Source organism: Colletotrichum chrysophilum (assembly GCF_026319265.1).
Source record: "Colletotrichum chrysophilum strain AFK26 chromosome Unknown scaffold_277, whole genome shotgun sequence".
NCBI classification, from domain to species: domain Eukaryota; kingdom Fungi; phylum Ascomycota; class Sordariomycetes; order Glomerellales; family Glomerellaceae; genus Colletotrichum; species Colletotrichum chrysophilum.
The window spans coordinates 2647-26406 of record NW_026517564.1 but is presented as its reverse complement, the minus strand read 5'-3'; the positions used below and the strand labels follow the sequence as shown (position 1 = coordinate 26406).

Genomic DNA, 23760 nt, shown 5'->3' with positions numbered 1-23760 from the left:
ATGAAAACGCTGTCTTCTCGTCGGCTTCTCAAAAGCCCTCATCACCATGCGATTACTATCTCGGAGATTGGGAGTCGGTGCAGCATTCGAATCAAATGCAGACATACCTTACCTGTGGACCACATCTAGAGCATCTGCTTGAGCCTAAACGCCATTACCCTGGAATTACGGCTCCCTACTTTTACTTCGCCAAAGATGGAGGTACCTGTACACCAATGCACATCGAAGATGCGGGGCTTCCCTCTGTCAACATGGTCCGCTGGGGCTCCCCAAAGGCATGGTTGATCATTGAGCCTGGTTCATCAAGGAGGCTCGAAGAGTTTGCTGCTTCCAGGACGTTAGGCGGGAAAACGAGCGGTGGCCGACGACGTTCATATGGGCGCAAGACGTGTTCGCAGTTCATCCGGCATGCAAACATACTATTCTCACAGGAGACACTAGACGGCTGGGGCATCAAGTACAGCATTGTCGTCTGCAAACCTGGGGAGTTGATTGTCACCCTGCCGTACACCTATCATCAGGTGGTAAACCTCGGTATGAATTTAGCAGAGTCGACCAACGTATTGTGGCCGGGTACAGACCTTCGGTTGGGAAGCTACTCGTTCTGCAGTAAACGACGATGCGGCAACAGAGAATCATCAATAAAAGAGACGGATTTTGCGGTCCCGATTCAAGACGATCAGACCGATCTGTCAGGGACCGATGCACAAACAACTGCTAGAGCAAACCAAATCCAATAGAAGCATAGTAATAAGTGCGGAGACGGCAAAGACGAAGATGAAAACAACGACGATGATGAAGACAACGGGAGTAGCATCAGCGGTAGTAATAATAGGGATAAGAGTATAGTAGAAAGAATCGTTTTTGATATTACCAGTAGGGAGTGGTCCGCCCGGTTAGCTGAACATACTAAATCTCACCACCGACCTTTGCAATGCCTGTCATCTCCTGAAGCCTTTAGAATGAGGATACTAGCGGCGCTTGACGATCCTGACAAGATTAATGCCGGCGGTTAAATCCATTGAATTTGGTGTTCATCTCCCTCCCAGACCAATTATGCGGGGTGGTCTTCACTGCAAAAGGGCAAACCACAAGTCGTCTTTTCATAGGAAATTGTTCCCGTGACTCGCAGAAAGGGAAGAGACTATGTTTGTCAGACTTTAGCCCAAAGTCTTCTGAGAGCGAGTCTGCCTTGCACATGTCGCGTGATGAATGCCCCGTACGCCGCAGTGTGGGTACTCCCCAAGTATTCCCACCACTGAGAGGTGCGCGCATGTCCCCGTTATGGTGTACGCCCTAGGTACAAAATAACGAGACAGGGATCTCGCGCAAGTGACGTCTGTCAGGCCTATCAAGTCAAGCTTACATTCATCAGGCATCCAAAGTGTCCGTCACACAGCATTAGAACGGTGGCTGGTAGCGCGTCGTGCCGCACCGCGTTGTGTTTGGAACTCTCGCAAACTTCTTTGAAGATTGCTGGCTCAAACTTGCGCGGGATTGTTCTCTGGAAAATCCCGCACACTAGTTAATATCATCATGGCGCAGACGCACTACCGTTACCGCCGAAGTGCGATCGGCTCAGACGCATTTCCTCGTCGCGGGGGCAAGCGAGAAGAATCGCCGCCCAAAAGGCGGGGTTCCGCCAAGATTGGCACCACAACAAAGCAGATCTCAAAGAAAAGACGTGTCAAAACCGCCACCATCAGCTCAAATCCAACCGAGCCCAAGGACGAAGGTATGATCATCAACCCAAGCGCCAGTCCTTACAGGTTGTAACCGTGAATTCTCATAGAGTACGACGATGACGACAGGATAATCGGTCATACGTCAACCGGCAACGGCCATTCTGTGAGCCTCATCACAGAACGAGCTACCGATCAATCGCGCAGAAATGTGCCCGAAGTGATCATTCAACAAGCGATACCCTCAAAAGTATATGCGTATTGGGGCGCTTTGGGGAAGTCCCGCGAGGAGACGATTGGGACTGATCACTTCAATGTGTTTGCAATTCTTGACCACGACTCTCAAAGCAAGCGCCTGAGAGTGCAATGGGTAGGATACTCGGACTCGGTTCAGGACACAAGTTGGGAAACAGTCCCTAAGATACGACGTCTTGATCCAGCTCTTTTCAAGGACTATCTCGTCGCTCGGGGACTGACAGGCAGTCTCCAGCAGAGACGCAAAACGATAGGGAGGCCTCAGGCCTCGAAGCCCAGGGCCCAAAAAGGAGGAGAGGAGCATCCGATCAACCGAACAGGTATCCGCGACGATGCAAGATATAAGGTGGCGTTGGAGCTAATTGGAATATCTGGCCGAGATTTGCGTCGTCTGACCAAGGTCATCCTCGATTTTGACATGGACGAGCGCATTACGCATCGATCCCTCATGCCCAAGGATGGCAGCCGTGGCAGAGGTTTACTCATTCAGCAAGAATAAAACGAGGAATTGAGCTGAAAACGTCAACGCAGCGATCAGGTTAAGGGCTAGGCTCCCATGATCGAAGTCAAACAGTTTGGAGTCCGCGCGTGAAAGAAGACTGTCGACGATTCATAGATCTTTGCCACAATGCCGAATAGAGTTGCTCATAGAGCGGGTTTGGGAGAAAATGTATTTTCACTCAACACGTCTGTTGTCACCATCATGTGTTCAAATTTTCGCCTCTCGGTAGTGGAATGAATGTGGGAACATGGTTGTCATACCGAACACCTTAATTGCGAGATTGCAAAGTTCGAGGCAAGGAAGCATTTGCCTCGGCGTGAATTGCTTGCTTCAGGCCTAAAACATCGGTCCAGGTTCGTCAATGTCATCTTGTCAATCGGTGTTCAGACGAGCTTCTCATGTTTCCGCGTTATTTCCGCGACGAAAAATGCGAGCCTGATTTAGGTCCTGACCCTAGTGGTTGTGAGTTGTTTGTTGCATGTTTGTCGACTGGGGTTGAAATGAGACGACATGGGCAGTTTCCCGAGGCACTGCACCCCAGTCCTCCAAGCACGGTCGGCATGTGCACACTGTGACACTACGCTGCTTGGTTCATTTCTCGTGTCATCATCTGATGCAATGATACCGATAGGTCTGAGTTCGTGTTGGTGCTCTAGTTATCCTTGTCCGATACGCCGCAACCCACTCGTGTTGTTAGACTGGGGCGAGTCACCCGCAAGCGGAGGAGGCTCGACTTTCCACGTTAGTCTCCCCACACAATGCCCTTGTCTTGTCTGTCTGGCTCTGATCTGCAATTGGCTGCCGTACGGTGTCGCCCAGAAGGAGGCCGTCTTGGCTCATCCCGGAGACCAGCCATCCCTTCTCAGTTCCGATCCAACGCCGACCGCTTGCTTTCATACAGCGTTGGTTACCCCTTGCGGCTGTCGTCTAAATCTGTTGGCGCCAAAAGACCCTGCACCCAAGCAAGGTTAGCAGGGCGGCAAATAAACACCTTGCCGGGGAGGCTTTGAGAGCCTCGGCAGCTTCATTACAAAACATTGGGAGCGACTCCAACGATAAGTGGGAGAACCTCCAACTTTTATTTGGCATTGCCTTCATTCCCGCTGTCGGGCTCATAAGCGCGCAAACATAGTCTTCGATGTTCCCTCTTACTCAAGTTTAGGTACGATATTCCAACGTATACATGCGACTCTTTCACTCACATGAATCACACAGTCCTTTCGGGTGGCGTCACGGAGCCTGCGTTTGCACCGGCCAACAATTACTTGGGTTGACGATGGTTCCAAACTTATCGAGCAGCCCACGGCTTTCGGCAATTACACCTGAAGATGGTGTTCAAAGGGAGGAATTACAAACTCCACTGTCAGACGTGCCCGACAATGAGCCACCCAATAGCTCTCCTGCCCATCTCACAACGTGTTTTTCTCAAACACCAACCATACCCACTTGCTGGGAAGTTTCAACTGTTGTGATCAAAGGACCCCCACGAGACCCCCGACTAAGACGGAAGAAGCTGTCTGCGTTTGGGAGATCCGATTACCGATACGTCCGCACACTCGTGAAAGCCTTGGAAGTCGACGAGCAAAAGGGCTCGCATTCGAGGAAGACGATTTGAGATTTCTGAGAGAGGTCAGGTCCAGAATTGAGCGAGACTTGAAGTTTGAAAGGATGGTTCAACAGACCAAGAGAGAGGTGAGGCAAGCAATGCGAAAGGCAAAGCTGGAGAAGGAAGCCTCGGCTCAGACAAATTCGACTGCGTTGACACGATAGCACGGAGTGTAGTACTTTGGACTTCAGTGACAGGGTCTCTGTAGGATTGTAGGGCTAGGCTTCCAAGGCAGGATGATAGTCCCGAGTGGGGAATGAGCATTATCGTGACAACCTCGTCTACCTTCAAGGAAGTCACAACACAGAAGAGGTTCGCCAAGCCAAGTCTATAGTTGCAATCGTCGGGTCTTGAATCATCGTGAAATTCAACACTTCTATGACTGGTAGGCCTTTTCCATTCGGATTTACTGGAACATCTGGCTCGTGCCTCACGAAGGGTATCATTACGCCCCTTCCCAAACGTGCAGTCCCCCTTTGTATTGCCCGCCTGAGGGCACTTAAGTACTTGCGATTCCACACAAGGCAACGGCAGCCACAGCCTAGCCCTCAAGATCCTCTCACTGTCTCCTGTTTGCCAACACCAGCAACTGGTCTGGTGGTGTAGTGGTTATCACGTCAGTCTCACACACTGAAGGTCCCCGGTTCAATCCCGGGTCGGATCAACTTTTTGTTTTGTGGGCTATCCTTCCGTTTGACTGTAATTGATTTCTGGGTCCTATCACTCACCAAGGCTTTGCAGTACTTTTGGATAGATTTTGAGAGGCCAAACATCGCTTTTGAGACATTGGCTGCACTTTATTGCTGATGAATGCGCTCCCTGCTGCACCGCCATCTAGCCGTTGAATGTTCTTGCCGATGGATAGCAGTTTCTCCTTTCTTCCCGTCGCCATCACCGGCGCAGTCCCGGCAGACGGTCACGCTGAGTCCGAGAACATTGTTCTCGTAAACAGACAATTGGGGCGATCCTAGACTTGATTTCTTTTAGTCAGCCGGACCGGTTGAGATTTTCTGTCCTTATCGAAAGCAAGTCTGGGTTAGAAGACATCGCCTGCGAATTTCGGCAAAGTCAGCTGCGAGAGGATAACGGAGTGGTTGGTATGCAAATGATTGCTTGTCTTTGTGATTCACTAACTATAGGGGGTTACCCCAAGGAAATGCAGCCCCGAGGGCTTTGGCCAGACAGCGATGAAACTGCATAATGGATCACGTCACATCGGGATCCTTGACTCGCACGTCATCTTCATCAGGTAAGGCATGCAGAGACCGCTGGGGAGGGGTGGAACAGATTACTTTCTTGTGATATATTCGACGTCTTGTACGGGTGGCTAAATCCCATCCGTGTTTCACGTCAATGCTCTGAAAGGCGCTCGTCGCGCCCAGAAGCAATGCTTGTTAACCCATCCCTCATTATCCTTGTTGTATATCCTCGGTCTTGCCAAATTCCAGGCCCTTTATGCCCATGACGGTGCTTGCTTGTCTCCGTCGCCCTTCGCCCCGCACAATCTGATGGAAGCCAGCGGGAGCCGTCGCACCTTTACTCGACAAGAATTGGCAGCTCGGTGGTCGACGTAGAAATGGAGTAGCCCATGAAAAGGTCCTTCATGATCTCGAACGCCGTGGCATACTTGTCGCTGTCGATGAAACCGCCTTGAATATCGATGACGGTATGTGCAGTGTCGCCGTGCCAGACAGTCTCAACGGTGACGGAAGAGTTGGGAAAGAGGTGCCGAAGGTCTTGGACAGCGAGTCTGGATTGTCTCTTGACGTCGCCGTCGGTGTTGAGGACGTGGAAACCGGCGGTGTGGTAGATGATTCTTGGCTGCAGTCTGGCTGTCTGTCGTGTCAGTCGACTGCAAAGAATGAGAAATTTGTGGGGGGAGAGCATACTGTAAGGCATCATGATGGTGATGCTAATCCTACGATTGCTTGCAGTGACGTATTTTCCAGGGCCGAATGGCGAGATTTATTCGTGATGGACCGGGAGATTGGAGGTGTTGTTGGCGGGGAGCATGTTTCTGCGTCGCCCGCCGACTGCCACGGATGGAACGCAGGTGCACCTTCTAGGTGAGTGACTGTTTTGCGTGCTCATCGATCGCGGTGCAGTCGCGTCCAAATTCACCAGGCAGGCACAGCTGAAATGCTGCACTCATGGCGCCTTCCTCCGATTTGTTGCCCCACCGCCGTGGCCGACCCGCACTGGCGTCCCGGCTCGGCCGCCGCAGATGTGGGCCCTGCATCGGGACGCCACCCGGAAGGCAGCCTAGGATTTCACGAAGGGTATGGACTCATCTGGGAATGCGATGCTTGTCAATGGCCAGGCACCGGAGGGCACAAGTCGGATTAATGGTCAAAGTGATGACTTCTACATTGCTTGAAGTGAGCAACTAAGGACTCCCCCCTCAAAAGTTGTCATCAGTTGTAGTGTTGTGTCCGGTCTCAGAATTCGGGGTTCTGCGGGACCACCGGTCGGCATGGAATTTTACATTTGACCAGGACTAGTGACTCTGGGTGCAACATTGCTAAATACGGCTGTGGAGCGAAAGAAAAGCTTAATGTGAATCAGACACGATATCACGTGATGTCGACCTCCAAAAAGGCAATGCACTTCCCTTGTTTTCAATCTGCGGTGGCTCATTCGGGAGGGATCCCCAACCAACAAACAAACAAATAGTCACCTCCACTCCATCCCGTCAACCGCCAATCTCGGAACAACCCCCGTAGATGAGTTAATCCGACGGCCTGTTCCCGGACGGGCTCCCGTCTTCCCCGGGGCACCGCTTGGGCACCTCCAGTGCTGTGCCTTAGACCACCACTGAACTGTCCCCACTGCAGTGTGATGGGCTCCAGTGTCCATCCCGCCCTCGCCTCGTCGCGGTGTGCCAGCTGAATCCACCCTCACTGAGCCACCCACTCACTCACTCCACGTCACTCGCTCGCTCACCCACCCGCCCGTCCACCGCCCTCGACGTCGCATCTCATCAATCGCCGCCGCCGCACAACTCCATCGACAACCTTAATTGAGTTCGCGCGCGTGCGCGCACCATTGCGTCGCGATGAACCTCACCGAGGCGCAGGCCGAAAAAGTCCTATCAACGTGGCGCATCTCCCGCCTCGAGGACATCCTCGGCCCCGAGCTGTCGCCGCGCTCGTGGAGCAACAACCTGCGCAAACACCTGTGCATGCTCTGCCGCCTCGTCAACCTCGAGCAAGCCCGCATCCTGCTGTCAAACGAAGTCACGGCCCGTCTGGCCAATCGCACCCGCAATAGGGGCATCCGTCGCGATCACTTGAGTGATGTTGATGTCATGCGCGTTCTTGATAGACAGGTCCGTTCCGAAGACACGCCAAACTCTCACTGCTCCGCTTCAACTTCTCCCGTTTCCGAGTGAACTGTCCAACGACAACCGTCATTGACATGCTGCACAGGAAGCGCAAATACGAGGGCATTCCGACGTCTACAGCCAGTACTCACCCTCGCCGGCGGCGAACCAGGCAATGAGGCGTCTGGACAGGGTGTCGGAAACCCCCGACTACACCCGCCCCTATCCACCCGGACCGAGTCCGGACCTCTCCGCCGATGCCTCATCTTACCACCCAAGTACGGCATCATCCCCCGCCTCAACCTCCGCCTCGACCTCCATCACTACCGCCCCGTCTTCCAACCCACGCACAGGGCCTTCATTACAATGGTCCTCCACCGCCCTCCAACTCCTGGCGCGCAAAGCCGCGGTCGGCAGCCGGAGTGACTACTATGACGCCGGCCCGTCAACATTCGACGATGGAGATCGTCGGATGAGTCTAGGGGTGCGTCGCCGGGACCAAACATCTCAGAATCACCGCTGACACTTTTCCAGCCAAGGGATGAAGATGGTACTCCCGCCCGCTCATCGCCAATACACGGCCTGCCATCACAAACGCCGGCCTGGGCCTTGCCCCAACACTCCCGTCAATCACAAAATCCACATCAACCGCAACCATCACGGCAGTCCCAGCTTTCACATCAACGGGAATACTCGCGTCAACCGCAATACTCACAGGGACCGTCATCATCTGCCGGTCAACGTCACAGCAGCCCGGCAAGCGAGATTGTAGTCCAGATTCCAGAAACGAAAACTGGCACACCGGTCAGAGCGACCAACCATCGAGAGACGAACCGTCGAGACACCAACCTCATGGCCGCGCCGCCGCCAAGAGCCCGGTCTCCCACGACAGCAAGGACCTCTGGCAACTCGGTCGCCCACGCCAGAGCAGAGGAATCGCCACGGTCTAGGCCCACCAGGACCACCGACGACCCAGAACCAAACACCAGGGCCGGGGCATCACCACGGCAAAGGCCACTCCCAACACCGTCACTCAAGGCCGATACCTCGGGAATTCGCGCCATGACCGAACCGCCCCAAAGAACGCAGACCACCGCTACTACTACCACCACCACCACATCATCCTCATCATCCTGGAACAATTTCCGCCCCGAATCCCACGTTCCCGCGTCGGCCCCGCAAAGGCCATGGCCGGGGACTACATCAAGAACAAACAACCCACCAGAACACCGCACCAGGCCCCCGGACCCGCCGCGGAGGAGCGAGAGCAGCACGACCCCCATGACCGACGACACAGAAGGCATCACGGTAGTAGAGCGCCACAAGAGGAAACGGGAGAGCATGATGGCCGACCTCGAGGGCGATATCGAGAAGCTGGGCTACAGGGTCGACATACAGCGGACAACGGTCAAGCTCCGCCAGCACGAGTATGCTCAGGAGCAACGACACCTGGAGGCCGGCCGCGCCAAACTCGAGAGTCTCTCATCGGGGGACGCCGTCGCCGCCCAGATGGAGCAATTTCAGGGTTTCCTCGCAGGCCTTGACGATCTCGTTGCCAGATACCCCGCCGTACTTCACGCGCACGACGACCACAGCGCCAACGACATGGGTCGAGCCCTGGCATCGCCGTCTCAGCCGCCGGAGGAGACAGACATGGGTCTTCAACCCGGCATGCTCTTCGACGCCCTGAAGAGGGCCGTCAGGGTCAAGATGGGCTCGGCAGCACATCAAACAGAACGGCTACAGGATACCAGAAGGGTGGGTGAAAGAGAGCTCAGGGTGGCCCAGGCCGCCGTGGACGAGACGTTGGCAACACTGGAGCGTGCAAGGGAGGACCTTTCCAAGCTCGAGGATGACCTCCACTTCTTGTCAATTGAAAGGGAGCGTTTGAGCGACAGGGTTGGTTCTTGATGGCACACGAACCAACAGATGAAGCATTTCATGAGGCATCATGTTACCAGTAATGAAGTTCCGCAATCGATACCATTTGTTCAGCAGTTTTAGGTTAAGCGGTCACTTCCCGTGTTTCGGGACGGTCATATTGGGGGTGTAGCACGACAGGGCCAGATGCCAAAGTAAATGCTGCTTTTGAAGATCTCATTTTTCAGGCAATCACCAGCGGCAGCAAGGACAAGAAAGGGTACGGACACAAAACGCTTCATTTGAAATATACCAATAGACAATGACGCAAGGAGTCGCTGAGACCAAACATTCATCCAACCCCGAGCATCGTTACCGTCGCTGTTTTTGATGCATTCAACGAGCACCAGCAGTAGCGCAGGATCAACACATCGCCGCAGATATGAAGACTCTCATCTGTAGATGAACTCATATCGTCCTGCAACTGGACTTATACCATTCCTTCCGTCTTTTGAACAGCCTTCGCTGACTTTTCCCTCCTTTTGTGGCGCGTGTCTCATCCCTATCATCGTCCTGGGCTGATTGGGAATTGATGCCGGTTTCTCTTGGCATTAGGAGGTTCTCGGTTGGGATTGGTTCTTTTGTTTTGCTGAATAGTTTGAGAAAGGTCTTGAGTTTGGATGGTTTGGGATCAACGCTCGGGACTTTCGCAGAAATAAAGTTGGAACGGATGGAAGCTTCTGCAGAAATGTTGTCAGAAACGCTGGCTGTAAGTCAAAGGTGAGAAACAAACTGACCATCAGCCTCTTTCACGTGTCCTTTCAGGACCGCCAAGATTCTGCGCTACAGATTCTTGCGCTTCTCGACATCCGCGGGTTCGTTTGGGGGATGTACATCATTGGTAGTTTCCACCTTAGGCTGTGTGGCACCCGAAGTGTTGGTGTTGCCAGGCTTCTGCTTCTTTTCACTGTCGCTTGCATCTTTCGGTAAAGAAGACTCGGGAAGAGAAGGCTTCTTGCTTGCATTGGGGTCAGTAATCTTCGTCTCGCTGGATGATGCGTCTGAACCCTGGGAATGCGAAAGGGGAGAGGCTGGAGTAATGGCATCGACGTCATCACCCGCAGAAGGCAGACGGGGAGGAGCTGGGATGATGGCATCGACGTCGTCATCCATAGACGGTGGATGGGGAGTTATGGTCCTGATCCAGTTGTCAATCCGGGTGCCCCAGGCGTAGAGGTCGCGGAGTAGGGGGTCCTCTTGCACATTGAGACGGCGAATACATTGGGTGCCGGGAACGTTGGCTATTGTCGGCTCAAGAGAGCCTGACTTTGGGGGTCTGTTGGTGTCAGGTACAGACCTCATTGACCCTTGAGAGCCCGACCTAGGATGGATATCGTTGAGAACTTTAGGCCTCGTCGACTTCCGAGAGCCCAATCTGGGAGCACTGTTGTTAGTAGGTGCGGATCTCGTCGACTTCTGAGAACCCGAGGTGGGATATTTGTTGTTGAACAGTTCGAGTGCTGTCGGCTCCCCAGAGCTCGAGCTGGGAGCTCCGTTGTCGGAAGAAACGCAGCGCATATTGGGAGAAATGGGGTGGTATGGATGGAGTGGTTGTGTCGAGGAAGTAATCCGACCGTAGTTCGGTCTCAGTGAAGTACGAATGGAGTTGCGAAAACGGCTTTGATACGTATGCAATGCGGAATGGGATGGATTATGTTTGCGTCCGATGTTGATATTGCAGTGATGATGTCGGAGGAAAAAGGCCGGAGGAGGGGGGGAGAGTCGAGACAGGGACGTGTCATGGGAAATGTGGCAGACTCGTCGGGTCAATTGGCTGAGGTAGGCGCAGTTGTTTCGTGCTTGCTGTTGATGTGAAGGAGGCAAGTTTGAGGCTGGGCTGCTTCCAAACTGACTTGAGAAAGAACGACAGGCTGGAGCATGCAGTGGCAGTGACGCCTGCGCGTAAAGCTCGAGAGAGCGTTTAAATTTCTAATAAGGCAGGCAAGAATAACTAAGGTAACGTATCGTGGCCACCGCAAGTGCTCCTCGAAAGCCATCGCCCATTTTGGCCTTCCTGAAGCTGCCTTGGCACCACGTTTCTTCCTTTCCAATTCTAGCAAACAGGAAACCCCGGTTGGCAAACCTTCCAGCCGTCTGCGGAATTCTGCGAACGTGACAAGTCAAGAGCCATGCTCATTCAGGGCCATGATTTCGCGCTCGACCTTCGTCACTGGCTGTTTCGGAAGAAGCCTGAACACCCAAGGAGCCGCGATGGCAAGCAAGGCCCCCAGTCCGCAGGTGGCAGTCAAAGTCGAGAACCCGACCAAGTGCTGTGGCGCACCCGTGCTGGGCCACAGATAGCTCCCGTAGATGATGGCAAGGTGTCCAAACGAGTTGACCATCGCGATCGCCACCGACCTCTTCTGGTCCGGAAACGGAATCGACTCGCTCGTCCAGTTGAGCATCAGCGGCAGACCCGTGTACAGCCCCGCCACGAGCAGACACATCATGACGTATTTGGCGATGGCGGATTTGACGACTGCCGAAACGAGGCAAGCGACGACCGCGAGTCCAAACAGGCCGACACTGTGCCATCGACGGTCCTGGGTTTTGTCTGAGGTCCACGACAACGCTAGCTGGCACACCGCACCCGTGACCCAGATCGGAACCGTCATCCACTGAGCCGTTACATTGGTGTAGCCCATCGCCTTGAGGATGGTCGGGACAAAGTACGAGATGGACATGCCGATAATGATGATGCTGTATGACACGAGGAAGAACCACGTCTTGCCATCGCATACCACCGACTTGAACGCTTCCCATGAGGTCATCCGGCGAGTCGTGGCGTGGACGCTCAGTTGCCGGTCGACTAGAATCCGGATCCTGGCGAGGCGACGCTCTTCCGACGAGAAGTATCGCGCATTTTGAGGATAGTCGGGGAGAATAAAATAGAGCCCGAACCCGCAAGCGACGGTGAGAACTCCTTCGATGATGAGAAGCCAGCGCCATCCAGGGATTCCGCGCGTTCCTTCGAGACCTTTGATGATGGCGCCAGCCATGATACCACCAAGGGCTGGGGCAATGCAGCCAGACGTGTAGAAGATACAGAACCGTTTGCCTGTGGTCTTGTAAGCAATGGCTTCCAATTTGTCTCGGAGAACGCACCGATCTCTTTCTTCGTGTACCAGCAGGTCAGGAGAAAGATGGCACCTGGGAACAGACCAGCCTCAATGCAACCCAAGAAGAAACGACCGGCTAAAAAGCCGTTGTAACTCTTTGTCTGCGATAGACCAATAACGACACAACCCCAGACCCAGACAATGGTGGGAAGGTAGAGAGAAGGCCGACATTTGTTCATGATCATGTTTGAAGGGACCTCGCAGAGAAAGTACCCTACAAAGAAAAGGTAGACCAGCAGGGAGTAGTCTGCAACGAAGCGTCAGTTTGCCGCAAGATTCTCAAGCATGCAAATAACCCACCATTATCGGCCATTTGAAGGTCATCGCTCATACCGGCAGCATTCGCATTGGCCTCAAAATCATGTCAGCATCTCTCCATAATGAACCATGACTGCACGGGATGCCTTCTTACAATGTTCCCCCGATCGAGGTAGGCTAGCACGTACATCCACCAAAGGCATGGAAGCAGCACGAAGTCTATCTTCCGGACGAGACGCTTCTCCTCTGCGGTATCAGGCACGTGATTCTGTAGCGCCACGGCCAGTTCCTCATCTTCGTCGAGTTCGTCATCGGGCTTGATTACATCTCCGGCCGTAAACCCTTTGGGCGGATCTGCCCGCGGAGATGGCGGCATCGTATCCTTGACATCGGGGGCCTTGGTGCTGTCGGTCATACTCAGGCTCAAAGATGACACGTAGAAGGCTTTTGTATCCTAATACCGAGCAAATGTTGTTGGGAAATTTCCAGCAGCTAGGAACTTGCCGGGCTACATTGGAGGGTTCGTTCATCTAAAGAGGTTCACAGCCGGCAACAACAACCTCAATTCACTCAAGTCATTCGGGTTTCCTTAACCGGCGATTTCATGAAGACCTGGTCGCTTGGCGACTTGGCAAGATAAGTCGATTGGGCTAGATGGTTTAGATTCCCTGGGATTGGGGACGAAAGTGGATTTGCCAAGGTGATGGATGAATGTCTTCCTTGGGGATGTCCAGAATGCGGGGATTTTGCTGCCCCGCGTGTGACCTCCACCAAGGGTTGTATGGTTCAGATAGTCTAGGCTGGGCAAAGATATCGGCGTTGGTTGCCGAAGGAAGAGCTGAAAACTTCCTCCTATGGCATTGCAATGGATATGGGAGCACAAACCATCTGCGGTTTTCTTAATTTGAAACGAGGCATTAACCCAACGTCACGCGAGATGAACCTTTGCCATAAACCTGTTCACATGGCCGTCATTGCTGTGCATTGAAGTCGCTGAGTCCTATCTCCCTTTCGATGCATATTACGCTAGTCTTTTCCTAAGACCGTCTCCTTGGTTGCGAAGCTGCATACCGTCCTGTAACCGCTGGTGTAGACCACCATTTCCCCAATCTTTTGGGCGTAAATTACACAGGCGAGAAGGTATGCCTACCGCCAGGGGTTTCCAAGTGTTTCCGTGATTCTCGAGATCAGACTCAGGCCTCTCGTGACCAAGCAGAGCCCTACAAATATCCGCCAGACAAGACCATCCTTCGTGTTTGCAAGCCTAAACCCAGAGCAGTCCACTGTCATGCTAGCTGTTGAAAATTGTAGTCAAAGGCTTCACCAGTCTTCTATGGAGCCTTCCGCCTCCACTTCGAAAACCTTGAGTGATGGGAACAAAGTCTTGACTGTTCGAGCAGCCACGTCCGTCGCCTCGTGGTCAGGAAGATATGTGTCGAACAGCGTATTCCGTACACGAAGGACCCGGAGACTTTTCTGAGTTTTCATCGTAACGTCTTTAAGCTCGAAAACATCAGGAATGTGCACGGCGAAACCGAGATAAGTCTTCTGCAAATTCGTCTGAAGGCGCGCAATCCCCTCGATAAGTCCATGGGTGTCGACAACACTTTCGAGATTCCAGCTGAAGTAATCCAGCTTGCCGAGGTGACGAATCAAGTCAAGAATATCAGATTGCTCAACTTCCCGGTCGAAAAGAGGGTGTAGGTTGGGTTGTCTCGTGCTGGTCAGAGAAAGACTCTCCAAGTCCCGAAGCTTCGCGAGTTGGGAGCAACTGGTGGGAGGGAAATTAACAGTGTCGCCTAAATCTATTTTCAGGCTAGTCAGGTCAGTCAGCCGTGAGATTTCCTGAATGACAGTGTGGTGGCTGATGCGAATGTCAAGGTGCCGAAGTGCTTCAAAACCGGCCGCGCCGCTAGCAACCGACGGCCCGAGAAGCATCAATCTAGGAAGCTGCTCCGTTTTGAGTTCGAATTTCTCAAGGGAGGGGCATTTTCGGAAATCCTGAACCAGGCTTTCAGGAGGCCTGCCGCTGCCAAATCGCACCAAAGCGTGCTCCAAGTTTGGCCATGAGATGGCGTTTTTAGGCTTGAGGTCGAGAGAGGAACCCAAGGCGAAGTCGATATCAAGCCGTTTCAGATGGCTGAAGTTGCAAACCTGCCCGATGAAAGTTTCAGGGACCCGCTGGGAGGATAACATCTCCAAGTCGAGAATTCTGTAGAGCTGGGCGAAGTGGCGAAGGAGATCCAAAGCAGCTGCGTCGCACCGAGTGACATTAACATTCTTCAGGGATCGAAGCTTGGGGAAGCTAAGAGCCAACACTCTTGGCAAAGTCTCTGAGGATATCTGTCTAACGCGGAGAGTTCTAACGTGGTTGGCATACGTTTGTCTTCTGCCGTTGCGAGACGGCACCCGCATGAGTGCAGACAGCTCGGCTTCTTTCCATCTCACTTCAATAGCGAGATCGAAACATCTGTTGTTGAGCTGGGCTGAGAGAACCAGTCTCCTCTTTGGTAGGTGTTGCAGGATTGCAATTTGCATTTCGGTTGGCATGCCCGAGAAAGCATCCCATAAGTTGCGGTTGGGGGCTTGCGACGACATTGCGATTTCGGATAAATGGGATCGGTGAGGATGAATGGAGAGATACTTGGTGACCTGTTGTGATGGGTTGCGTCGAGAGAAATGTTTTAGGAGTGAAGTTCGAATGGCGAGAGAACGTTGACGTGAGGTGAGGGTAGGTCAGTGGAGGTGAGGCTGGTGGTTGACTTCACATGCTGGCTGAGGCAGGACGAGTGCAAGAGTGTTTGCCCCAAAGCTGAGCAGCTCCTTCCATACATATCGGGCTATCTCCCTGGGTAACGACACTTGTGGCTCCAGCTGCAGCAGCGACTTCGTGCTCCGTCATCTGAACTTTCCATTCCAAACAAAAGCTCCTTCGTTCGTTTGAGGTGTCGTCAGCAAAGTCAGGACTGCGGATCAGGCAGGAAGGGGTGTGGTGGGCAGCCCATCCACACCAGCTTTTACGGAAGCCGCCCGCCTGCCCTTCTGGCGGACTGGCTAGTGATAACACCACGATTTGGAAGGTCAGACTCCCTGCCCTCGTCCTGACGCAGTGCTGGCCATCCCATTGATGGCTTCCATCTTCCGCGGCACTCATCAACCAGAACAAAGGGCGAATAGTTCAGTGGTAGAATGTCCGCTTCGCATGATACATCTACCTTGCTTGCGGAGGGTCCTGGGTTCAAACCCCAGTTCGTCCATTATTTTTATGCTTTTTTTTCCAACCCCCGCCTTCTTTTTTCTTTTTGGCTCCTTTCGTTTTATGTAGCATACCAGACCTCACACCTGATTTTCTACCTTGGGATAATCGCCCTGTATCTGTATCTCAGCCCTACTAAGTTGAATGCAATGGGACCATCGTCTTCTGGGCGTGCTGCACAGCCTCAAATTCTCATTGCCTTCGATTACGAACTATCTTACGAACTCCGGCTTTCAGCTTCCACAGCCTGTCACGATGGTCAACCTAGCACCCTGGACAATGGCTTCTTGGTTCCAATTTTTTTTCGTGCAGTGTCATTTTCATTCCCATCCAAAGTGTGCGATAACCAGATCAGGATGTACACGTGACGGAAGATCTGTCGTCCTTCGTTGTACACTCATGCGTCTCGCTGAGCCTTTTCGAGTCGGTATCCAGCTCCTTCCAGATGCTGTTATCAGAAACAGACAGGTTCGACCCCGAAGAGAGTCCGCAATCCCCCGCCAACAACCCCGACTGCTTCCACATAGACCACCCCAAGTTAGGCCCACACGCTCAGACTTGAACAAACCACTCTGGTTGTCGTAGACGTGGGTATAAAGTGGATTCTTCATTGAGCCCAGCCCTTTCTCCATGTCTGAAAACACGACATGAACTGAACTGATCATACCCGTCCTCGGTAAATCTGCCAGACTCAAAGTTCCTGGGTGTGTTATTTTGGCCTGCGGATAGGCGTGTACATCTAGCCTGACGTTCTGAAGGATTTCTCCTTTCAAGTTCCGTCAGTGACTCAAGGGTTTGGCTCGACTGGCAACGATCTCCGTTGCAAATTCGCTGGCCTGTTTGAAAAGTTCAGGGATGCAGCCCTTAGGAAACTGGGTATCCGTCTAATCGGATTGACTCAAGAAAGTAAAACTTAATCTTGCCAAGAATCTCAATCCCTTCCAACAGTCCCTCTTCAACCAATTAATTATGGAAGAGTGTGAGCATCTTGGGCTCCGGGATGGATTTCCAGATGATCATGCCTGTACAAAACGCCATATTCAGACCTTCGATCAAGCTGTTACCGCAAAGCCAAGGTGAGTGCTGCAAAAGGCCTCTGCAATCAGTGGTGGAAGCTTGCGAGGCGAAGTCACAGGCTTCTGTGAGCTTGTTGGGGTAAGCCACTGGGAGAGCTCTGATTCCAGATCTTTGATCATTTCATTCGTGAAATTGTAATCGTCGAGCCCCTGGCTAGCTTGATGCTTTTTCCGAAGAAGCTGCTTCAGCGCACCTGCCCCTTGTAATTATGTATCCTGGACGATGGCTAGCTTTGTCGCCATACACAAACGCTCTGATTTCCTCGGTCCAATTGTAAAAGAACGCGGGGGCTCCAACACATGGCCTTTGAGATGGTGCATAGACCAACCACAAGAGACTGTGAAGGAGTCGACAATGCATTGCAGCTGGAACACATGGTGTGGAAGAATCTTCCTCTCATGCGGGGTCCACGACTTATTCATGACGAGGCCAGTGAGAAAGCTTGCAAAGTTTAGTCTAATAAGACTTTTCTGCTATCCATCAACACCGCTAGGAGACCAATCAAGATCTTCCAAAGCCAGCTGGCCGTCTATGGACACTCGAATTTCAAAGGCTGGAAGCGCATAGAAGTTTACTAGATCATACAGCCACTCGATCGTGTGTTGACGGCGCCACGCTAATCTTTGGGCTTTTGTGGCTTGTTGTAGATCCAATCTCGGTTCCCAATCACGGATCCCCATTTGCATCGCCTTGGTGGGCTTCCCGTTCCGAGTTTGACGGTAGTCGGCGATGAAATCTAACAAGTCATAGAATGCATGAACCATAGACTGCTCGGCCATGTCCATCCAGCCTGACACTCTTCCCCAATACGCTTTGTTGGGACCATAGAGAGTGACCACCAGAAAGACTGCATACCAGTTGCATCCTCAAGAGCGGGTGTTTTCCTTCGGTTCAGCCCGGAAAGTGCGGAGTAAGTTTGCTTACCCGTCACGGTTGGGGAACTCGGCGAAAATAGCCAGTTGGGCTTGCTGGATCATGGAAACCGCCATGTTCGATTGCGCTGCTGCGACGACGCTATTGAACCCCTCGTAGGCGACCTCTTGCCAGATGTCCTGTATGTACGTTCTCAGTGAAGACCACTCCTGAGCCAGAGCGTGTGTAGCCATGGAGCAGCTTCCGAAGGAATCAATATCGCAGTCAGTAAGGGACACGCGGTTGAAAGGGCCAGTCTTGAGGGCTCTCGAGACGTTGTGTTTCTTTCCCTTCTTTCCCTTCGCCGACTTTCTCATCCTTTTGCATTTCTTCCGAGCCTGCCTCTGGGCAGGGACATGCATTGACGACCCCTCTTGTGGCTCATGGTCTCATGCCGAACCATTTGAATGAGACGATAGAGCTGAGAACATATTGCCGAACATGGTCTCGAGGTTTTGGACTCCTTCGAGAGGCTCGTCGTCCTCGAGGCTTTGACAGCGCTCCCGATTTTGGCCTCTCAGAACATTGCAAACTATGGAAAGGGCATAGATGAAAATCTTGTGGCACGCGTTGCTTCTCTCGAGGACAGGATCCAGCTGAGACGTCTGAAGAGAATGGTACTGTTCGTAGAATGAAGTCCTGATTCGGATGACGGACTTCAGTAACCCAAAGATGATGTTTGGAGTAGGCTGCCCGAAGTGCGCGATGCGACGCGCCATTGCCAACCTCGTTGAGATTGTGACGTGCCCGGTCGTCGTCGGCTGGAGCGGGTTTCCATCATTGTCGGCGACAGAGGGATCACGCCATTCGACGCGCTGATCACCCAGTACACAAGGAATCGAGTGTCTCATTGGTATCTGATATGCGCGTTCTCATTCATCATGGTCATGAACGGGCGCTAACTTGGTCATCGGAAGCGTTGAATGGCACCGAGTTCGCGTCGAGCAGATCTTGGGCACCAGAAGATATCAGTCTCTAAGCGAAGACTGAATGTTGGCAGGATGGAAAACAACTCACTGGTAGCTGAGAATTGCTGTAGTAAACCGAGGTCAGCAAACAGTCAGCTGGCCAGTTTTCGAGAAGTTAAATGCTGCGATTTTGACTGTGTACAGGATATCCAAGACGTTTTCCGTGTGGAGTGGAGTGGGAGATTCCGAAACTCAACAAACGGTGACCAAAGCGTTTGTTCCGGGGCTGGAAGCTGACTGGGTATTGTGGCAAAAAGACAAAATGTCAGAGAACTGGCGACAATGACGGCAAGTTTGGGCGCAAACAGGACTGAAATGGCCAGGCTGGCGACTTTGGTTTCTTTTCATTGTTGGCTGGGTGCAAAAGGATGTGCCTGGGGTCTCAGTTCAATGGTCAGCAAAACCATAGACATTTCGGTCTACCGCTGGCACCATGAAGAGCAAGAAGAACCGAGCAAGAAGAACCTCAAACCTCAATTTTGTTGTCCTTCAGATTCAATTCAGACTCTGAGCAAGACGGAATGTTGCAAGAACCATTGGTTGCAGCAATTAAATTTGTCTTTCATAATAACTCTTCGTTCCAATTTGCATTCGTCCAATTTATATTTACTAGGTGATTAAATGCTGTAAATAACTACTATATAAATCTAGCTGTCTTTTTTACAGCTTCATTCGAAATAGAATAAGCACTACATCTCGGCAAGACCTCCAATATCATCAGCTATTCCCAGGTCTCTGGTCTGGCCATTCTCGCCGTAGCGTGCATGGATGATCCACAAGTCAACAAGTGGACACCCACAATGGAATTGATCATCTTATACGGTCGATTGGCCCAGTGGTTTAAGGCATCTGCTTTACAAGCGTATTCCGCAGAGGATCGCAGGTTCGATCCCTGCATCGATCACGTTTTGATTTTTGCACCTTTCCTTAACTTCAGAGAGCATAAGTCAAATGTCAATAACCTCACATTTTGCAGTGTGCATGGCCATTAGCTGTTTTACACGGGCGATTAAGGTGCAGTTGAGTAGCATGCTCTGCTATGTTAGGACTTTGAATTATGGATTGCATGGTCTTAGCTAGGCTGCCAGGCGACTCACGAAAAGTGCGGCCAACTGGAAGGCACCAGCAGCCTTTCACCAGTGAGAAGTTGGTCTGGAAACAGCAGGTACGCCCTAGGCTGCGCAAATCTCGTGCCTTCCCTTTCATTCACGTTTGCCCTCGAGCTGCCACACAGCCCACCAACCTCTCGACCGCCCATCAACAACCGAGTCAACCCACAACAAAATTCGTCTTCACCTCCACATCTCAACCGACACCAACGAGCTCTGCCAACTACAACACCACCAAATCCAAGTGTCGACGTCCGGTATTACCCAAAACCTCCGACAACTATCGAGATGGAACCCAAGCAGGAGAGCGCCCGTGATGGCAACGAGCAGCCGCCTCCTCCCGGCCCGTCTGGCGCCAACGGTCTGTCGGCCTCTTTTACCTCCTTTCTTCCAAGCACCCCACGACATAGACCTACCTTGATTGCCCTCTGTCAGTAACAGTTGCTAATTCAACTCCCGTCCCACAGACGTTCCTCCCCACGCTCCCGTTCCCCAGGCCCCTGCCCCCGAGGATGCGGCTCCTCATGGTGCTGCTGAGACTCCCAACAACGCGGCCATAAACGTAAAGATTGTCGACACTACTGGTCACACTATCCTGTTCAAGATTAAACGGGACACTCGGATGCAGAAAGTCATGGCAGCGTTCTGTGAGAGACAAGGAAAGGACCCCAAGTCCGTTAGATTCATCTTCGACGGCACTCGACTGGTGGAGGACGACACCCCCCGCAGCCTTGACCTTGAGGAGGACGACGTCATCGAGGCCCAGCAGGAGCAGACTGGAGGCGCCATGTACTGACCGAGCCTAAGAACACCTCCGGGATCGCGGTTGGATGCAGAGCCGGGACTGCCGGGAAAGTTTGAGATGGTATTCAACCGCGCCTTCCTAGCTTGGGGACTGGAGATGGATAGGGTCGACCTGATAGAGATGTTATGTTGAAGGGTCTTTTCTACCAGACTGCTTTACGTACTTGCACTTCTCGTAGCTGGAAGAAAATCAAGAACGGCATAATCTCATCAATGAAAACGAAAACGGTGCGTCCCTTCCTTTTCTACGTACAAAGCCTTGCTGCCTGTTTTCATTTACCTTTCACTGGCATGGTCCGTCATCGAAGTTTTGAATGCTTTGTCCCCGCATTTTGAATTCATGTCCTCCAAATTCTGTGATGTGCCCTCCGCTGTCTTGTCATTTTCGCCCGGCAACACCGCCCGAAGTCAATCATCGACAGCACTTTCTTCGCGACGGTGAGTAGACACGCGTCAACGTCGGATACATATTCACTTTTGCAGTCCCTTTTCAATGCTCATGATACCCACAGGCGAGGACTACCGTCTCCTCGTCGAGCGAGGGTCTCAAGAAGACGCCTCGCTCTCCCATCATCCGCACCCAGCCATTAACCTCTCTTCGTCATGCTCTGCCTTCCACGCAACGATATCTGACTCTTCGATCATGACCTAACACAGATAAAAGATCCCAAAATAATAAGAAGACGACCGCAGGCCCCTCGATCACTCCAGTGTATCCAACAACAAGCGCAGGTTGTCACCGACAAAGTGACGGAGAGCCACTTGCCTCCCACACACTGCTATCATGCAGACCTTCCCCCGATATCATGGCATGTCCGTCATCATTCCTTTCAGGACAGACACAATGAATGCGGCCGAAAGATATGGGGTTTATGGAAACCGAGCCGAAAATACAGAATCAACTTGGGCAACGACTACAACACGAGCCCGCCGGGGAGAATTGAACCCAGGAGACCATCAAAATGAACAAGTCAATATAAAGAAAGTGGCGCCCCCGGACAACGCCACTATGCGACAAGCATCATTGCAATATGCTTGTTCGTTACACTATCCAAGCCAGCGATGACTGTGCATACTACGCCTCTAGTAATGGCCATTTTAGACTTAGCTGGGCGGCAATGGCAGAATGCCGACTGGCAAGCGAACCAATTCTGGGAACAGCCCTTTGAAGAGCCGCGCATGGATGTCACAGACATTGAAAGAAGGCGCGTCAACGTTCGCCCGTCGCCACTTTACATGCATCCCAAGTCTGGAAGGAACCGTTTTCAAGGCATACTGCGGCAGATCCCTGCGCGAAGGGCCATCACTCAACTTTCACCTCAGACGTTTGATGCCGATGATTTTGTGGATTTGAAAGATCCTTAAATCTACAGACGGACACGACTTCCCGGATATTTGCGCGTATGATGATGGTGCTTCACTCAGCTTTATGCGATTTGCAGTGAAGGGGTTTCCAACGTCGCTGACCGAGAGCTGGGCAGACGGAAAAGCGGCCAGATCGACAGTCACTCGAGAGTTCCCAGATTTTACAACGGCGCGAAGACAAAAAACAATCATTGTCGGAGTAGACTTCAATTTCAATGACTACACTGAGTGACGAATACATGTGACAAAAACACCCGTTCAAGCTGACGAATCTTGAGGATTATCAATGCCCAAGGAATAAGTCCAAGTGCTTCGCGTACAGCTCTGGGACCTGGAACAGGTGACCATGACCAGCATCGGGGTAAATGATGAGCTGCGCGTTTGGAAGGTTCTGCTGGAGAGAAAAGCTGTTTGGCGTAGGCGACATAATGTCATTGTGGCCATTGGTGACTAGAGTAGGCGCCTTGATGTCCTTGAGACGGTCGAAGTTGCTCGAGTTGAGACTGAACGAGAAGATCGCCGTCAGCTGGGATCGAGCGCCAGGGCCAACAAGAAACCCTTTTCGCTCTTCTCCTGTTACTTGACGCTCGTGAATACGGTTCCACCACTGACGACCGATCGCCAAGCTGGAATCCGATGGGAAAAAGAAGAGGCGCAGCATGTCCTCCAACGTAGGAGGCTCGTCATTGTTTGCTCCCGCGCTTTCCAGTACCTCTTTGGGAGGCAGTACTACGCCCTCGCCAATGGCAGATTGGGTGCCGGCTAGAACCAACTTTCGCACCAGGTGAGGATAGTCCCAAGCCAGGATCTGGGCTACGCCGCCTCCCATCGAAAACCCAATTACGTCGGCCTTCTCGACGCCAATGGCAACCACGAAGCCGGCCGCAATCGCAGCCATGGCAGCTGTAGACTCGGGGACTTGTCCATCACTATGGCCGATACCGAAGCTGTCGTAGACGATGACCTCTCGCTTCTTCGCAATGGCGTTGAACAGTAGGGCGTCAAGTGTGTCCATCGACCCGCGAAGGTGGTTGATGTACAATAATGGAACCTGGGACTGCTTTCCGAAGCGTCTGAAAGCGACTCTTATTCCGTTGACGGTAACAAACTGTGTCTCGGCGATCTGAAGAGTGGACATTGCGGATGATGGAAAAAAGAATTGGAGTTTTGACTCAATGGGCTGATTGTTGGTGGGGGAAATATATATTATGGCCTGTCAACTCGGGATGCAGATTAGGAGAATAATTTGCTGTTCAAGGAAATTCTGACCTTATTATATACGCAATCACGATGGGAGGCGCAACTTAATCTTGGCCCAGAAACAACATCTGGGCCTTTCAGTTGTCCCGACGGCATGACTTCAGCCCACTCCAGCTCCAGCTCAATTCGATCGAAGCCGTCCTGTATGCTACCAGATGTCAGACTGAACATCGTCGATGATTCGGGGTCTGATCTCTCAAGCCATGATGACAAAGCTTGATTATGATGCTTTTGGCTTCAGGGGTGGCCGCACCTCGGCAATGCGTGCGGCAGAGGTGTAATCAGTAATCATTTGGCAACCACCACGAATGAAAATAAACATTAGGTGCGCAATCTCTACCTCAT

At 52.3% G+C, this 23760-nt stretch overlaps 8 protein-coding genes and 3 non-coding genes across 11 annotated transcripts; 5 read left to right on the top strand and 6 right to left on the bottom strand.

The window, feature by feature from the left end:
- The first annotated feature begins 4636 nt into the window (after window positions 1-4636).
- Window positions 4637-4709, top strand: COL26b_013996. The gene has a single exon. It is a non-coding gene; the product is annotated as a tRNA-Val (tRNA).
- An 872-nt stretch (window positions 4710-5581) lies between these two features.
- COL26b_013995 (uncharacterized protein) lies at window positions 5582-5947 on the bottom strand (the record flags this gene model as incomplete). Its single annotated transcript, XM_053186576.1, has 2 exons — window positions 5582-5877; window positions 5935-5947. The coding sequence occupies 2 exons, from the start codon at window positions 5945-5947 to the stop codon at window positions 5582-5584; spliced, it is 309 nt and encodes a 102-aa protein (XP_053029486.1).
- A 1153-nt stretch (window positions 5948-7100) lies between these two features.
- On the top strand, window positions 7101-9278 carry COL26b_013994 (uncharacterized protein; the record flags this gene model as incomplete). The annotated part of the gene is made up of 3 exons (XM_053186575.1): window positions 7101-7373; window positions 7509-7645; window positions 8606-9278. 3 exons carry the CDS (start codon window positions 7101-7103, stop codon window positions 9276-9278), a joined length of 1083 nt encoding a protein of 360 aa, XP_053029485.1.
- A 792-nt stretch (window positions 9279-10070) lies between these two features.
- Window positions 10071-10805, bottom strand: COL26b_013993 (uncharacterized protein; the record flags this gene model as incomplete). Its single annotated transcript, XM_053186574.1, has 2 exons — window positions 10071-10563; window positions 10585-10805. 2 exons carry the CDS (start codon window positions 10803-10805, stop codon window positions 10071-10073), a joined length of 714 nt encoding a protein of 237 aa, XP_053029484.1.
- A 602-nt stretch (window positions 10806-11407) lies between these two features.
- COL26b_013992 (uncharacterized protein) lies at window positions 11408-13079 on the bottom strand (the record flags this gene model as incomplete). The annotated part of the gene is made up of 4 exons (XM_053186573.1): window positions 11408-12345; window positions 12393-12653; window positions 12707-12758; window positions 12819-13079. The coding sequence occupies 4 exons, from the start codon at window positions 13077-13079 to the stop codon at window positions 11408-11410; spliced, it is 1512 nt and encodes a 503-aa protein (XP_053029483.1).
- Window positions 13080-13984: 905 nt separating this feature from the next.
- Window positions 13985-15262, bottom strand: COL26b_013991 (uncharacterized protein; the record flags this gene model as incomplete). Its single annotated transcript, XM_053186572.1, has 2 exons — window positions 13985-14435; window positions 14589-15262. 2 exons carry the CDS (start codon window positions 15260-15262, stop codon window positions 13985-13987), a joined length of 1125 nt encoding a protein of 374 aa, XP_053029482.1.
- A 569-nt stretch (window positions 15263-15831) lies between these two features.
- COL26b_013990 lies at window positions 15832-15921 on the top strand. Its single transcript has one exon. It is a non-coding gene; the product is annotated as a tRNA-Ala (tRNA).
- A 1996-nt stretch (window positions 15922-17917) lies between these two features.
- Window positions 17918-18628, bottom strand: COL26b_013989 (uncharacterized protein; the record flags this gene model as incomplete). The annotated part of the gene is made up of 2 exons (XM_053186571.1): window positions 17918-18227; window positions 18351-18628. 2 exons carry the CDS (start codon window positions 18626-18628, stop codon window positions 17918-17920), a joined length of 588 nt encoding a protein of 195 aa, XP_053029481.1.
- Window positions 18629-19698: 1070 nt separating this feature from the next.
- Window positions 19699-19781, top strand: COL26b_013988. Its single transcript has one exon. It is a non-coding gene; the product is annotated as a tRNA-Val (tRNA).
- Window positions 19782-20274: 493 nt separating this feature from the next.
- Window positions 20275-20782, top strand: COL26b_013987 (uncharacterized protein; the record flags this gene model as incomplete). The annotated part of the gene is made up of 2 exons (XM_053186570.1): window positions 20275-20347; window positions 20454-20782. 2 exons carry the CDS (start codon window positions 20275-20277, stop codon window positions 20780-20782), a joined length of 402 nt encoding a protein of 133 aa, XP_053029480.1.
- A 1656-nt stretch (window positions 20783-22438) lies between these two features.
- On the bottom strand, window positions 22439-23293 carry COL26b_013986 (uncharacterized protein; the record flags this gene model as incomplete). The annotated part of the gene is made up of 1 exon (XM_053186569.1): window positions 22439-23293. One exon carries the CDS (start codon window positions 23291-23293, stop codon window positions 22439-22441), a length of 855 nt encoding a protein of 284 aa, XP_053029479.1.
- Window positions 23294-23760: the final 467 nt, after the last annotated feature.